Below are 13,303 nucleotides of genomic sequence, written 5' to 3' on the forward strand. Positions count from 1 at the left end.
ATAAAAAAAAAAAAAGACAAATATCTTATGCTCGTATTAATTCTAATTTATTTGCATTACTTAAAAAATTTAAATATATATATATATATATATATATATGTTTATATATATATATATATATATATATATATATATGTATATATACTTATTATCACTTGTATGCAGATGCTTTCGTCTATTACACCTGCACACCGGTGCTCGCAATTAAAAGTATGACTTTCTTCTCTGTTTATTATTAACGCCTTCGAATAATGACAATAAGAAACCAACCACGTTTGCCTATCCTTTTATTCGCTTTGGGAAAGGTAGAAAATATATCTTCAAATCGATCGAGTAATTCAATTACAATATGATCGTTAATAATAATAATAATAATGGTAATAATAATAATATAATAATAATAATAATAATAATAATGATGAAGTCAAAATCGTTGTACCACTTTGAATCAAATTAAAGCGGAATCAACGTGTCAAAGATCAAGATCACAAAGCTTTACACCTATATATTTATATTCAAAATACGCTGTTCGATCAATCAATCAATCAATCAATGCACAGTTTTAATTAACAATAGAAGGTGATTTGTTTGCACAACCCTCCCGTCCCCTCACCTCCCCTCGACAACTTAATACGTACCCCTACGTACAAAAATACTCCTTTTTATCATTAACGATTTACCCAAAAGGAAAAAACAATTTATTTCTCTTTTTATCTATCAAATTACAGGCGCAAGCAACTCCGTAGATCTCTTTTCTTCCTTTGCACAAGAAAAAAAAATTAAAATAAAAGAACGAACGATCTTCTTCCGCTGCTGCTCGACGGACAACAAGAAGAAGGAAACAAAAGGCGTGTTTTTATATATTGGTGGTGGTAATGTGTGTGTATCTGTATGTGTGTGTGTGTGTGTGTATGTGTGTGTGTATTGCACAAACGTACGAGAGAGAAAGATAAATAGCAACACAGCGCAACGCTAGAAGGATTGTTTTTTCCTGTTTTTACTTTATAGAAAGAGAGAGAGAGAGAGAGAGAAAAAAAGTAAACAAACCGATCCCAGTCAGAGGAGCCTTGGCGTGGGGACGGTCGAAGAGAAAAATACAACGTAGTATGTAATATTTTTTATTTATGGCAACTCGTGATGTCTGCGACGTAGAAAAACGTCTGAGATAAAAAGGGCAACGCCCCTCTCTCTTTCTCTCTCTCTCCCCCCACTTCTCTTTCTTTCTCTCTTAATTTCACTCATAACATTGATGTTTACGATCGTCTTTCTATTTCTCCTCTAGATCTTGAGGCGAATAAATCACACATACACACAAAGAGTTTCTCTTCGTCATCATCGTCATCCGTCGTCATCGTCATTGTCATCCTAAATAATGAATGGCAAGCGATATATATATATATATATATCAGGCGCGCCATGATTATTTCATTCAGGATCGTCCTCGTTCGATCCATATTCAATGACGTCATCTTGGCGTCACAAGCTTACGAGTTTCGGTGGATTGGCGTCTGGAGAGCTGAGATCTACGGCGGAGAGATTGTTCCTTTGTTGCGTCGAGCAGGATGGTATTAATGGTGTCGAAACTGGCGTCAAGCCTGTACCACCTTCCATCAGGGAATCAAAATTGAATGGTATACCACTGGTTGGTGTTGTTATCGGCATACCGGCTACGTCTAACGACGGTTTCATGAATGACGGTGTCTCGACCGTCTTGAAGGTCAATGTATCCGGTCTTTCCTTAGGCTCGCTAAAGATCGACAATGAGTTTGGTCTGTTGTTATTGTCAAATCCAACTGGCAATGAATTTGGTCTGCTAGGTCTTGCGGAGGTCAAGGTGTTATTGTCGCGCTTCGTAGGCTCGGCGAATTGATCCTCGAGGGGTATTTCCGGCTTTATCACAGGCTTCACATCAGGCGGCGATGAGGAACGAAGTCGACAGACAGCTCTGTGAGCTTCGAGAATAAACTCGAGCTCGTCTTTGGCCTGCTGCAACTGATGAATTTCATCCTGCAAGCTTTGCTTCTTCTGTTCCAAGCCCTCTGTTTCCTGCGAACACGAGAAACAGGAATTATCCTCGTTTAAATTTTCCTCGTGGTAAGAGAATCTGTCTTATTATTATTATTATTATTATTATTGTTGTTGTTTCTTTCTCTCTCACTTTTATTATTATCTTTCATTTATTTCATCGATCCCTTCCTTTCTCTTCCTTCCTTCCTTTCTTTCATTTATTTTACTTCTTATTGTATTTATGTATATATATTTTTTCTTTTTTTTTTTTTAAACAATCTCTTCGACTCTTTCGTAATACGATAGTAACAGTCACTTCTATACGGTATCGCTACGAGGAAGTTGATCATAGCGGTAGGATGATGCTGTTACTATCTAGAATGTAAAAAACAAATATTTATACTGTTTTAATTTCAAGATGAAATTTTTAGACCGAGCCGCGCGAGTTATATCAGCGTGTTTCGAAGGAAAGGGATCGATGATACACCACCTTCGTAAAAATAATCAATATTACAGAATAATTGTTTTTAATAGAACTTTATTAATGCTTACTTCTAGCAGGGCATTGGTATGATCCATTCTTCGCTTGCGACACCTAGCAGCTGCCATTTTATTTCTCTCTCGTCTTATCTGTCGTCTCCTTTCTTCTTCGGGTGTCATACCAATTGTCCTAGTTGGTCTCCTACCACCCATATTGCGTTTCGTTGCCTGCTGTTGTTGTTGTTGCTGTTGTTGTTGCTGTTGCTGCTGTTGTTGCTGCTGCTGCTGGTGTTGCTGTTGCTGTGGTTGCTGTTGTTCCGGCTGCTGTGATAACGTCTGTTGACTATCGATCAGAGTACTTGCAGGATTGTTGTGATGTGTCGCCAGATTTTGTGTTTGAGCCGGAGTTGGTTGTGAAGGTTCGACCAAAGGTGGTACGAAACCAGCCTCTCGACTATGGGACCCTGTTTCGCTGGTAAGCTCGAGGAAGGTCTGTTCTATACTTCTCAGCGTTGTCGGTGTCAATGTTGGCGTAGTTCTTGTTGGTACACCACTGTGCAAGCCGTCGAGAGATACCAACTGTAAAGAAAAAAATAAAAAAGTTATCCTTCATGTTGGTTAATCATTCTTTTTTTCGTTTTTCTTTTTTTTCTTTTCTTATCACCTAATATATATACTTTTATATATATGTTATAATGTCGTTTATTATCTTTACATGCTACTTTTCTTTTTTTTTTTTGTTTCCTTTCGAGTTTTTTCCTTTCGTTATAGACAGACACCCATATAAAGATAGAAAAAAGAAGATCCTTCAAAAGTAGATCGGAGATGAAAAAAAGGAGAGAGAGAAAAAAAAAAAGAAAAAAAAAAAGAAGAAGAAATCGTGGTCATACGGCAAACAGAGAAATCATCATCCTCGGCGTTAAACTATTATTATCGTTTCTTTCCCACTTCGGTTATTATCAGCCGTGCCTATGATTCAACGAGCGAAGAGACGCACTGATAAAAATAATCGTGATCCAATAGCCGATAAGTTATCGCGCCACGTTAGTAGGATGATAGATCTCACAAAGCGTTATAGGGCTTGTGCGTTATAATATACACCAACACATAGACACCGAAATGTTCGTAGTATCATCGCTAAAATTACTCGACGAATCTCAGAAGCACACCTTATTACTACTAAGAACGAGAGACTCCAGACGAGAGACTTCTACGTACAATCTTTCTAATCTCTTCTTTTGGGCCTATCTAATCGCTTTCGTATTCTAAGATCTGTTTCTCTCTCTCTCTCTCTCTCTCTCTCTCTCTCTCTCTCTTTCCTTCTTATCCCTTTCCCCATCCTCTTTCTCTCTAACTCTTTATTTCTTTCTTTTTTTTTTTTTTTTGCTTAGTATATACACCAAAGTTAACTTACAAGTTTTTTTAGATGGAACATCGTTAATTTTGCAGATATTTCCTCCAATGAAGAAAAATTTACTAAGTGTTATAAGTTCTTCGAATGATATTTAAGATTTTCTTAATGATTTATAATTTATTATAGTTTTAAGAAATGATAAATTCTGCGACGGGGTAATAAATGTAAAATACACGTAAATCAACAAATATTCCACGAAGGAAGGAACGAACGAACGAACCAACGAACGAAGGAAGGAAGGAATGAACGAACGACAACATCGTAGGCGCTAAGTGTCATCGCTAAAATTACTCGACATATACCTCACTCACTCTCTCTTTCTCTCTCCCTCTCTCTCTCTCTATCTTTCTGGCAAATTCAAACTCGTGCCACCCACTATCAGGCGATACTACTATTCAATTAATGATTTACACAAATTTTAACTGCTTGATATAGAAAAGATTTTTATATAATGCTTCACGATGATAGTTTATAAACGCTTAACTGATAAGATTTCTTTTTTATTTATTTATTTATTTATTTATTATTTTTTTTTATTTTCCACAATTACACGTTCAATTTTAATGCGACACCCATACACGTTTTTGAGATATCCATTTTCTCATAATCGTTAGATCGTTAAAAACTTAAAGCGCACGCTCGATTATTATTATTATTACTATTACTATTATTATTATTATTATTACTATTATTATTATTATTATTATTATTGCGAGATGATAAGGAAAGATATATGTTATCAAATTTGATCTCTTTCAGATAATTTCAGTTCTCTCTCATATTTAATTTTACAAATGCTTACGATGGCATTTTTTCTTTTTTCCTTTTTGCTCCATTCATTTTATTTCACAGTAATACAACAAAGTAATAAAGAATTTTAATCGTCGAGAATAAAATTAATTTATTAGGATATAAAATAAAAGTAAGAAAAAAGAAAACAAAAAAAAATACAAAGAACAATAATAAAAAATGGCGTGGTGGGGGAGGGTGGTTGGAGGAAAGAAACAGTAAGTAATCTTTCGAGAAAGTGTAAAGAAGAAAATAAATAATGGCACGGTAGCGCAGATATATAATTGGCGATACTGTCGGAGAGAAAGAGAGAAAGAGACAGAGAGTGAGATGCATCGTTAAAATAACTCTGAAACGAGTTTCGTGTGAGCACGCGTACGATCACGTACGAAGGATAAAGAGAGAGAGAAAACCTCGAACGTACCGGAAATGACGAGCGTTCCTTTCGCGTTCGCGGTCTCTCCATTTGGACGACAAAAGATTCGAGCGCAGTAAAGTATGTTTGCGATATAAAAGAGAGAGAGAGAGAGAGAGAGAGAGAGAAGTGTATTGATGATAATAGTGGTGTGAGTAGACTACATAAGATTATGTGTATTCGATATATCGATAAAGCAATGGAATCGTTCGATTATCACACCGAGCAATTTAATGTATACACGTATGTATAATGCATACACATATATATATATATATAAATTTTTTTTATCTATAAATGTTTCCAAATTTATTAATTTCGGCCTAATTTTATATACATATATATATATATATACATGATAGCTATCTATCTTACTGCCTAAATATAATTTCTATAATTTCGAATTTTCATAATACGTCGATGTGGGGATCATCGTTTATGACGATCGAACATAACATAAATAATACTTAAGAAATAAATTCTCTTTATCGTTTCTTTATCTATAACTTCGTAATATTTTAAAAGGCGTGGCAGCAGTGTGTGTTTATGTGATATGTGTGTATGTGTTTGTTGGTTGGTCGTCTTGTCAAAAAAAAAAAACTTATATACTTTCGTTTATATTTAAAAAGATAAAAATGATACGATATACAAACACATATACATAGAAACATGCACATGCACATGCACACATATAAACAAAGAAACAATGCAACGATGCTTGACGGTAGAAATAATTTTGCGGGCGGATGCGTCGACACTTTACTTTATTTCATTTTATTTTATTTCGTTTCATTTCATTTCATTTTATATTTATTCCATCTCCCTCGCTCATTCTTTCATTCAATTTTTTGTTTTTTTTTTTTCTTTCTTTCTTTTTTTTCCTTTTTCCTTTATTCTCCTTCCCCTCGTTCGCGTCTTTTTTATACTAAACACACCGTCGTTGGCATGCGAACGAGCCTTCCGTTTAGCGACGCGGGTTATTCGCTCGTTATTCTTCATCCTCCCCCCACCCCCTCGTTTCTTTTCATGAGGACATGTGATGCACGGAAAGTGCATATGTATATGTGTATGCGTGTCTAAACACATATATATATATATATATATATATATAGTGTAATATATGTATAAGAAAAGAACAAATACATATATTCACACGAAAGTGTATATTCAATGCGAATATATATATATATATATATATATATATATATGCATTTACACAGATGCAGATACATACAAAGAGTTGCAACGAACGCACGCGGTCGGTGATTCTATAAATAAATGCGTTTGCTGTTCTAATCTGCCCTGGGCTCTCTCGCGTTGCAAAGCAGACAAAGGGCGATATCAGCTACCAGAAAATCATTGCGAAACGTGCCCACAAAGAAATAAAGAGAGAGAAAGAGAGAGAAAGAGAAAGAAAGAAACAGAGAGAGAGAGAGAGAGAGAGAGAGAGAGAGAGAGAGAGAGAGAGAGAGAGAGAGAGAGAGAGAGAGATAAATATTTACGACGACGTTCTGAAAGCGTGGAGAAAGAGACTTGCGATTCAATCGGAGAAAGTAAAGAAGGAGAAGGAGAAGGACGAAGAGGAGGAGGAGGAGGAGGAGGAGGAAGGATAAAAGGTGGAGGAGGAGGAAGGATAGAAGGAGGAGGAGAAAGGGTAGGAAGAGGAGAGGCAAAAGAGATAAGAACGAAGAAGAAAATGTAATAAACACACAAAAACACGTGGCACATATACATACATACATACATACATACGTATATGTGTATATGCACATATCGTAGAGTGCAAGGAGAAAAACTTTTTGGAAAAAAAAAAAAAAAAAAAAAAAAAAAGAAAAAAGAGGAAAAGAAAAGGAAAGAAAAAAAGAGAGAAAATTAGAGAGCAGAAAAAAAAAATTGAGGAAAAGACAAGAAAAAAAAGGAAGGAACTCAAAGAATGAAAATGGGGAAAAAAAATGGTTAAGATTAGGAATTTTTCAAATTTCTCTAAACGATTCGCCCATTTCATCGGTACATCTCTTTAAAAGCTTCTTTAAAATATCGCACGTTCTACTTTACGTCAATGAAAGAGGTCGATAGGCGACCTTGCACGGAATTCCGATGAAAAAGTTATTGTTTCTTTCTCTTACCCTCTTTTTCTCTCTCCCTCTCTCCCTCTCTCTCACTCTCTCTCTCACTCTCTCTCACTCTCTCTCTTTTTCTCCTTCTCTAACACCTGAAGGAGACTTCGAGCGCTTCGACGAAAAAAAAAAAAGAAGAAAGAAAGAAAGAAAGAGAGGTAAAATAAAATAAGACAATAACACAATGAAGGACAAAAAGAGAAAACTAAAAATACAATTGAACTATGAATAAGTATTTTGAATACACAAAACGATTACATGTCACGTGTAATTCCATTAATATACCCGTCGCATTTTTCTTTTTTCTTTTGGATATAAAAAAGAAGATGAGAAGCGAAAAAAAAGAAAGAAGGAATCAATAAGAAACAAAATAAAAGAAATGCTTTATAAATCGAAAATGCGCTTAAAGAGGGATATGTGTGTATCCGAACGATAATGTTAAAGCATTCGTTTAAAGAGACACATTTCGTTCTATCGATTTAAAAATCCGAAATTAGAATTTTTTTAAATATTAGAAGATACGTGAGCTTAAAAAGAACGACGAAGAGGAAGAGGAGGAGGAGCAGGATGTTTTTTATATGATAAAAAAAAAAAAGGAAAAAAAAAGGAAAAAAAAAACCGCGTGCGGAATGTGTCGAAATATCGGCGACGATGATATTAAAAAAAAAAAAAAAAAAAAAAGAAAGAAAAAAGAAAAGCAAAGTAAAAAGAAAAAGAAAGAAAAAAAGAATTGATTATTCGCACGATTTTGTAAAAAAATTTGTTTGTTTCACAAAAAGAGTCGGATGATCAAATGGACCAAACGGAACAACTTCCAAACGACGTTGCACAATATTGCACAATTGTTTCGCTCATTTCTTCGTTCGTTCGCATCGTTATTCTATATATCTCTCTCTCTCACTCTCTTTCTTTCTCTCTCCCCACCATCTTTCCCCCACCCCACCCCTTCCCTCTATCTCTCTCTTTTTTTCTCTCTAACGCATTTGCTAAATTTTCTCTTTCAAGTTCATATATTAACACACATGTTTCCACACACACATATATATATATATATATGTATATACATATATTATCTTTCGGGGACATTGACACGTTAACATTATATATATATATATATATTTGTTCAGCAGACTTGTCCATATTAGAATTAAGGAAGGAAATACGAAGGAGACTTAATCGTTTATCATGTGGTTTACCTGCTGATAAAGCAGTTCCTGCGCGAGGATATTCGCAATGTCGACTGGATCCATGGCGGTGGCTGCCATAGCTTGTCGTTTTCCTGTCTCGTTAAAATTATTCGTTCAAATGCGTTCGTTTTCTTATAATATATATATATATTATATATATATACATATATATATATAATCGTCTCTCGTCGTCGTCTCTCGTCGTCGTCGTCGTCGCCGTCAAAAAATCGAATGGAAAGAGTAAAAAAGAAAAAGAAAAAGGAAAATAGGAATTGCACTTGCGGTAATATAAAAAAGAAAAAAAAAAGAAAGAAAAGAAAAAGGAAAATTTACAAAAGATTACAAAAAAGGAAAGAGAAAAGAATTTCGAAAAGGGAAAGAGAAAGAAGAAAGAAATTAAAGAAAAAAAAAAAAAGAAAAATAAAATAAATGATTAAGAAGTAATAAAAAAAAAAATATAATAATAATAATAATAATAATAATAGTAATTATTATTATTATTATTATTATTCTTGATTTTCAGTCGGTCGGGTTGGTCGGTCGTTCGTTCGTGAGAAGAGATCTCGTTTTGGACGTCGGTGTGCGCTTCTTTACTCTCTCCCTCTCTTCCTCTTCCTCCTCCACCTTCTACTCCACCTCCTTCTCCTCTTCTTCTCTTGTATATATCTATCTCTCTCTTTATCTTTATCTCTCCTATCGTTCACCCCTCTCAGTCTCTCTCTCTCTCTCTCTTTCTCTCTATTTCTCTTTCTGTTTCTCTTGTGTCTCTTTATCTATCTATCTATCTATCTCTTTCTCTCTCTCTCTCTCCTGTTTCTCTTTCCCCCCTCTCTCTCTCTGTTTCTTTTTATATCTCCTCCCTCGTGCACGCTTTCTTCTTGCGTCGGTTCGTTCGGGTCTTCTCACTTTCGAAAAAGAGTTCTTTGCAAACCTTGCGTCCTCCACCGACGCCTCTCTTACACTGAGAAGAGCGAGCGAGCGTCTCGACGCCGGCGATCTTCGTGGCCTTACGCGACGCGAGGAAAGCTATCCTAAAAATAACCTTTCGAAGTTCGACCGTGTATATATATACACAAACGAACACACATATATATATATACATACACATATGTATATATACATGCTCTGAGGTCGTACGAGAGGGGATGATAGAAGGAGACAGAGGACAAAGACAGAATTCTTTTCCTTTTTTTTATCTCTCTCTCTCTCTCTCTCTCTCTCTCTCTCTTTTTCTCTTTCTCCTTCTTTCTTTTTACGAGAAAAACCATCGGCCATTACGGATTATTTTCTTTTCTCGTTCTCAGAAGAAACAGACAAAAAAAAAAAGAAGAAAAAAGATAAAGAACCAACCACGATAGGATTTTTATCGTCACTCTCCGAGAGAGAGAGAGAGAGAGAGAGAGAGAAAGGGGGAGGAGAGAGAGAAGGGGAGAACAAAAAGAGAGGAAAGCTTTCGCTCGTGATTAAACTACTACTTCTCCGAAGTTATCCAAAGTTTTGTCAGTCTCCACCCAACATTCTTGTCTTACCCCATCTCCCTCAATATCCCTTAACATCATCCCTCTCTTTTTTTCCTTTCCTCATTTCTTTTCCTCAATTTCTTTTTTTTTTCCCCCATCCTTTCGTTTGTTTTCCTATCGTTCTCCTTTTTTTTTTCTTTCTTCTTATTTAATCTTCCTTCCTTCCTGCCTTCTTTCACTATTTTTTTTTCCTTTTTTTTCGTTTCATCGAAGTGATAAAGAATTTTTTTCACGATGAGATGTACTTTCACTTTGGGTAAAACGTTTCTAAAGATTTTTCTTTTCTCTTGGGCTATATAATAAAGGGACCATATAACAGTGTCTTGGATTTTACTTGATAGAATCAGTTCAGGACAATGTTCAAATTTTTATAGTTTATCTTATATATATGTACGTATAGAAATAGTCTCTATTTACGATTAGTTCTCTTTTCTCTTATCATAGAGGGAAACTTTCAAGGATTCTAAAAAGGAAATTGCCTAGAGAGAAAGAGAGAGAGAAAGAGAGAGAGAGAGAGAGAGAAAGAGAAAATTTATATATGTGTGTATGTATGTGTGTATACGTCTCAACAAGAGTACGTAAGTCTCCTGAAGTCGATTTAAAAGGAACGATAAACTCTAAGCGAAAGCGTATCACAAAGTATGCGTTCCCGTAGATAGATAATATGTATAGAATCGAGCTTTCACTTCCATTTGGCCGGAAGTTTTGAAAAGATTATTTTTGAAAAATGATGATAAACTAATGGACAGGATTTACGAAATATCCTTTATCGTAAATTTCTATGAAACATCCGACATAGAATAGTTTTGTCACCAGAGAATAGTTTATACGATACATCGATCGATCGTATAATTGATCCTTCGATCAATTTTATATAATCCGATAGTCGATCAAACGAATTAGTAAACGTTATCCTATCCTATGTCCTATATCTATCTATCTCTATTTCATTCTCCCTTGTCTTCATAAAAAAAAAAAAAAACAAAAATCGCTTCAAGTTGATTATTGAACGTACAAACACATAAACATACTTAAACGCATACGTACATTATGTACGTATGAATGTGTATATATGAATATGTATGTAGTTTCTAATCGATCGTGTTTTTCCATGAAAATTTAACAAACAAATCGATGTTTTAAGTGACATGAAACGTTTAAAGAGACAAAGAGAAAGAGAGAGAATCATCGTTTAAACTCGTAAATTAAAAGAAGACAACGAACGACGACATAGAATTCTCCAATTGCTCAGCATGACCCCGTCGAAGGAGATTTAATTAGTTCGCGGTTTCTAAGTTTAACACACCTGTGAAGTGGCGTTGCACACATCTTCGTCTCTGTCTTTTTCTCTCTCTCTCTCTCTCTCTCTCTTAGTAGATCCCAGTTTTATGCGATCGTAGATTTTGGATAGTCGCCAATATACGTTTCTCTTTCGGCTAAAGATCTCCCTCTCTATCTTTTTCTATTTTATTTTCTCTCTGTTCAAGCATAAAAATCACTTTTCCATCTTCTATAATTAAATTAATATAATATTAATCGTATATATAAAAAGAATTTTTACTATCGTTCGTATACTTCATTCATTATATTATTTATTTCATCTCTTTTTTGTGTCATTTCGAAATGGGCCAATAAATCTTTATTGTCCTTCCTTAATTTTAATTATTATTAATTATAACGAGTATTATTTGAAAAAATTGCGATAAGTTATTCTTTTTCTTTTTTTCTCTTTTTTTCTTTTTTTTTTTTTTTTTTTTTTTACAATATTTCTATCGAGTGTTGCCTCGAATACGTTTATATATTCCGTATATATATATGTGTGTGTGTGTGAGTATGTACGTGTAAAATTGTTTGAATCGAGATCGCAAAGAGGAAAGAGGAAAAAGTGAGTGAGAAGAGAGAGAGAGAGAGAGAGAGAGAGAGAGAGAGAGAGAAATAGCTAGTCGTTATACACGTTGAACAGATTTAATTTTATCGTTTGTCCCACATAGTAGAGAGGCCAATGAGAGAGAGAGAGAGAGAGAGAGAGTGGGAGAGGGAGAAACTCGAAAGAGAGAGATAGATAGATAAAACTTTTCATCGTTATCCGAAAATATTTCCAAGGAATTTTTTCTTTTTCTTTTTTTTTTTTTTCTTTTGTTACATTTCATATGCGAGTCTGAACTATTCGGACGAAAGATACGAGAGGTATGTCTATTTTTTTTTTCTTTCTTTTTTTTCTTTATTTTTTTTTTTTTTTTTTTAAGTCGTTCTTCCAATACCTCCAGCATAGTTGGCACTGTTATCTCGAGCAATCGATTGTTGTGTAATCTGGACGAGAAGACAAACAACATGTCATGGACCTGGACATTTTTTCCTTTCTCTTATTTTGAACCAATTTCTTTTTCTTATCTTGAGGAATTCGTCAAAGATAAGAGAAAGGGAGAGAAAGAGTGTGAAAGGTAGATCGTAGAAAGTGTATTTGAGGTATTTGAAACGTTCGAAATATTTCGTTGCACGTATTAAAAGATCGGAGGAGAGAGGAAACGCTGAAAATTTTCAAGTTTATTATTGTTACATGATAAACAACAAGATAGATAGATAGATAGATAGGTAAAGATAGAGTTAAAGAGAGAGAGAGAGAGAGAGAGAGAGAGAGAAAAGGAAAAATATCGTAACATCGTAAATTTTTTTTGTACTTTTCCTTCTTTTTCTTTTTATTCCTCCATCATTTTTGTTGTTCGTTTCTCGATAAAAGAGAAAAACATAGAGAGAGAGAGAGAGACAGAGAGAGATCAATTAGTTTGAAATACTCCGCAGAAACCTGCTATGTAGTAAGTTTTTACGTCACTCGGAAACGGGAGTCTGGCCTCTCAGTAGGCGAACACGAGATGGACATTTAAAACCCCCCCTCCCTATCCAGCTTATCTCGGGCTTGATATGCAAACATGTGCCAGCCGGATTACAATAAACAATTCCTCGTGTTTTACCAGCCGTATAGAAGCTGTATAGTGGAATTCTCAAAACATCAAACACATGACTAGAAACTCAGAGAGAGAGAGAGAGAGAGAGAGAGAGAGAGAGAGAGAGATATCTCTGGTCGTTGGATTACGCGAGAATATATTAGATTGCCTTTGGCTTTCGGGATATCTTTATTACGAAATTACGTAAGAAATAGAGAGAAGAGGAGAAAAAAAGAAAATGAAAAAGAAGGAGAAAAAAAGAGAGAGAGAGAGAGAGAGAGAGAAGCAAAAAAGATGTACGACAAAAATATATATCCGGTTTTTCTCCTTAGAATTTTAACGATCTAAGGATCGAGAGATGTAAATTTTTTGCTTATTTGCAACTCGACGTGTACTATCGATTTCATATGGCAAATAAATTATATTCTCGAT

The 13,303-nt window shown here is 34.8% G+C and overlaps 1 protein-coding gene across 4 annotated transcripts in view; it reads right to left on the minus strand.

Annotated features, from left to right (window-relative positions):
• Positions 1-270: 270 nt before the first annotated feature.
• The window catches only part of LOC124428739 (transcription factor kayak), a 47,017-nt gene continuing 33,984 nt past the window's right edge, over positions 271-13,303 (minus strand). For 2 of the 4 annotated variants that reach the window (XM_046973165.1, XM_046973164.1), the window contains exons 2-3: positions 2,560-3,066; positions 271-2,046 (exon numbers count right to left, since the gene is read on the minus strand). In XM_046973165.1, the coding sequence (XP_046829121.1) occupies positions 1,477-2,046; positions 2,560-3,066 (1,077 nt within the window). In that variant the 3' untranslated portion in view covers positions 271-1,476. Of the gene's footprint in view, positions 2,047-2,559; positions 3,067-3,901; positions 3,938-8,418; positions 8,633-13,303 lie in introns of those variants that run through there. The other 2 variants (XM_046973166.1, XM_046973167.1) reach the window with 2 other exon arrangements.

Source organism: Vespa crabro, chromosome 13, assembly GCF_910589235.1.
Source record: "Vespa crabro chromosome 13, iyVesCrab1.2, whole genome shotgun sequence".
In the NCBI taxonomy this organism is placed as follows: domain Eukaryota; kingdom Metazoa; phylum Arthropoda; class Insecta; order Hymenoptera; family Vespidae; genus Vespa; species Vespa crabro.